Source organism: Candida margitis (assembly GCF_024628925.1).
Source record: "Candida margitis strain CBS 14175 chromosome Unknown scaffold139, whole genome shotgun sequence".
In the NCBI taxonomy this organism is placed as follows: Eukaryota; Fungi; Ascomycota; class Pichiomycetes; order Serinales; family Debaryomycetaceae; genus Lodderomyces; species Lodderomyces margitis.
In genome coordinates, this window is record NW_026261804.1 from 253 (window position 1) to 3,930 (window position 3,678).

At 24.6% G+C, this 3,678-nt stretch overlaps 2 protein-coding genes across 2 annotated transcripts; one reads left to right on the forward strand and one right to left on the reverse strand. All coding sequences in view use genetic code 12, as the record gives it.

Annotated features, from left to right (window-relative positions):
• Window positions 1-234: 234 nt before the first annotated feature.
• On the reverse strand, window positions 235-588 carry CANMA_002357 (uncharacterized protein; the record flags this gene model as incomplete). The annotated part of the gene is made up of 1 exon (XM_051814417.1): window positions 235-588. The coding sequence occupies one exon, from the start codon at window positions 586-588 to the stop codon at window positions 235-237; it is 354 nt and encodes a 117-aa protein (XP_051672034.1).
• Window positions 589-3,321: 2,733 nt separating this feature from the next.
• On the forward strand, window positions 3,322-3,630 carry CANMA_002358 (uncharacterized protein; the record flags this gene model as incomplete). Its single annotated transcript, XM_051814418.1, has 2 exons — window positions 3,322-3,343; window positions 3,437-3,630. 2 exons carry the CDS (start codon window positions 3,322-3,324, stop codon window positions 3,628-3,630), a joined length of 216 nt encoding a protein of 71 aa, XP_051672035.1.
• Between the last annotated feature and the right edge of the window lie 48 nt (window positions 3,631-3,678).

The following is a 3,678-nucleotide window of genomic DNA, read 5'->3' on the forward strand; positions in this document are numbered from 1 at the left end:
TATTCTTAATTTAAGAATATTAGTTAAAATATAAAATATATAAAATAAAATAAGAACATATATTAATATGTCATATACAACACGATGATTATTTAGTACATCACATAAAGATATTGGTATTTTATACCTTATCTATGGTATGATTAGTGCTATGGTTGCTACAGCTATGTCTGTTATTATTAGATTAGAATTATCTGGACCAGGTGATCAATTCATGCACGAAAACCGTCAAGTTTATAACGTTCTAGTTACTGGACATGCTATAGCTATGATTTTCTTATTCGTTATGCCTGTATTAATTGGAGCTTTTGGTAATTTCTTCTTACCTATTATGATTGGTGCAGTAGATATGGCATTTGCTAGATTAAATAACATTAGTTTCTGATGTTTACCTCCTGCATTAGTATGTATCATTGGTTCAGTTTTAATTGAATCCGGTGCTGGTACAGGGTGAACCGTATACCCTCCTCTTTCATCTATTAGTGCACACTCAGGTCCTTCAGTTGATTTAGCTATATTTGCTTTACACTTAACAAGTATATCATCTTTATTAGGTGCTATTAACTTTATTGTTACTACTTTAAACATGCGTAGTATTGGTGTTCATATGATTGATATGCCATTATACGTTTGAGCTATCTTCTTTACAGCTATATTATTATTATTATCATTACCTGTATTAACAGCTGGTGTTACATTATTATTAATGGACCGTAACTTTAATACTGGATTCTATGAAGTAGCTGCAGGTGGAGACCCTATCCTGTACGAACATCTTTTCTGATTCTTCGGTTAATGGTTGGCCGTATAAATAGATAATTTATCTATATCATTTCGCTATATGCAAAAATCTCTATATATATATATAATTATATATATAATAAATAATTATTATAAATATATTAATTATTATATAATATATTCGTTATTATATAATCTTTATTATTAATTATATTATTAATATATCTTTTTATATGTTTATAACTTTTTATATCATATATTAATATTAATTAAAAGAGTAATTTGCAGATAACCAAAGGTTGTATGATTTATTTCATTAATAATAAATCCAACTGAGTAGGAATCCCAGAGACTACATGCGAAATAATTGAGTTATAATTTATAATCTCAATTAAAGAAATAGTCCACATAAATATATTATATTTATTTTATATAAATTATATAATTAATAGCACCCAGAAGTTTATATTATCATTATCCCAGGATTTGGTATTATCTCTCATATAATTTCTACTTATAGTAAAAAAGAAATCTTTGGTCACACAGGTATGATTTATGCTATTGCAAGTATTGGTTTATTAGGTTTCTTAGTTTGAAGTTGATATACTATACTTTCTGCGTTGCAGTTAGTATTGATGGCTTCACTTTATAGTGATATAAAGAATAAAATTAATTTCGCTATTTGCTGGAAAGATTTAAAGCTATATAGTACATTGAAATGTAAAAATCTATATAGTTATATCCAATCAGCAGGCAATTTGTCCCTTATTTATATATATTATTATATATTTAAATATATACAAAGCGCCTCAGAGACTACACGCGAAATATCTTTTAATTTCTCTAAATTTAATACTTATTTTAATATATTAAAAAAAAATAATGATTTATTATATAATAATTTAAATAATATTCCTGATGATATACTTATATGATTAATAGGATTTATTGAGGGTAATGGAGCTATACAAACATATAGTAATAATACTAGAATAAAATTTGTATTAACTCAAAAAGAAAGTAATGTTTTATATTTTATAAATAAAAAATTAGGTATAGGACATGTTAAATATTACCCTCAAGGAACATCTAATAATAAAAATGGATTTTATAGACTTATTGTTGAAAAACAATCTCATTTACTATTATTAGCTTATTTATTTAATGGTAATTTAGTATTAACACATAGAATTAATCAATTATCTTTATGAATTAATTTTCTTAATAAAAAATTAAATAAGAATATTAAGTTAATTAATAAATCAGCTAATATTTCATTACAGGATCCTTGACTTTCAGGATTTACTGATGCTGAAGGTTGTTATAATGTTACTATTAGCTGTAATAAAAGATATAAACTTAATTGAGTTATTAAATTAAGATATATTTTAGATCAAAAAGATGAAGTTGTATTAAATACAATAAAAGACTTATTTGGTCAAGGTAAAATTACTCTTAGATCTGAAACTAAAGGAGTATATAGATATACTCTAACAGGGTTTAAAGCTATGAGTAAAGTTATATTATATTTTAATAAATATCCTTTATATACTAAAAAAGCTTTATCTTATAAATATTTTAAGATTATATATAATAAAATTATAAATAAAGAACATTTAACAAATGAGGGACTTAATGAAATAAAAAGATTAAAGAAACTTATTAATTTAAATGTATGTAATACCTCTAAAACAGGTAAAGCAGGTAAAAATTAAATATATCTATTATTTTATACGCATTACGTAGGACGAGATATATATATATAAGTATTATTTGAAATTAAAAGATAAAGATATAGTCCGATCCTTCTTGTGAAAGAAGCATAAAATATTTTATGGATAAATATAAGAATTATTTATTAACACATTACCCCCCAACCAAAATAAGGGGGTAAATAATATCTACTAGTTGTTATACAATAGTAGATTATTTTGCATCACATGTATGTTGTAGGATTAGATATTGATAGTAGAGCTTACTTTACTAGTGCTACAATGGTTATTGCTGTACCTACAGGTATTAAAATATTTAGTTGATTAGCTACTTTATATGGTGGTGAATTAAGATTAGCAGTTCCTATGTTATTTGCATTAGGTTTCTTATTCTTATTCACTGTCGGAGGTTTATAACTCTGTTAGATCTCTTTAAATTTCACTAAATACGAGAAAGACTTATTTATAAGTTTATTCGTAGATATTTTATTATATTTATTAATTTAATATCTCAGAGACTATATGTGAAAAACTATATCTAATTATTATATATATATATAGTTAAGAAATAGTCCAATAATATATATTATTATATATGAAATATATTATAAAATAGGTATATATCATAAATAATATATATAATGTAACAGGAGTTATGTTATCTAATGCATCTATTGATGTAGCTTTCCATGATACTTACTATACAGTAGGTCACTTCCACTATGTATTATCTATGGGAGCTTTATTTAGTTTAATTGCTGGATATTATTATTGAGGATATGCTATGTTTGGATTAAATTACAACAAAGTATTAGGTGAAGCACATTTCTGATTATTATTTATTGCTGTTAACTTAGTATTCTTACCTATGCACTTCTTAGGTCTTAATGGTATGCCACGTCGTATTCCTGAGTATCCTGATGCATATTTAGGTTGAAACATGGTAAGTTCATGAGGATCAGTTATGTCAGTTATTTCTGTAGTTTTAGGATTATATAGTGTATTAGTACAATTATCTGATGGTGAAAACATAGTTCGTGAAGAAGCTGTAACACCTGATTATCTAGAATCTAATAATACAAGAGAAACACGTGATTCTGATTTAGAATTAATCTTATCTAAACCAGCACAATATCATACTTACTCTGAATTACCTATCTTAATTGAAAGGGTATAATTATTCTTATATATATATTTATTTATATATTAAATTAATATAATTAGA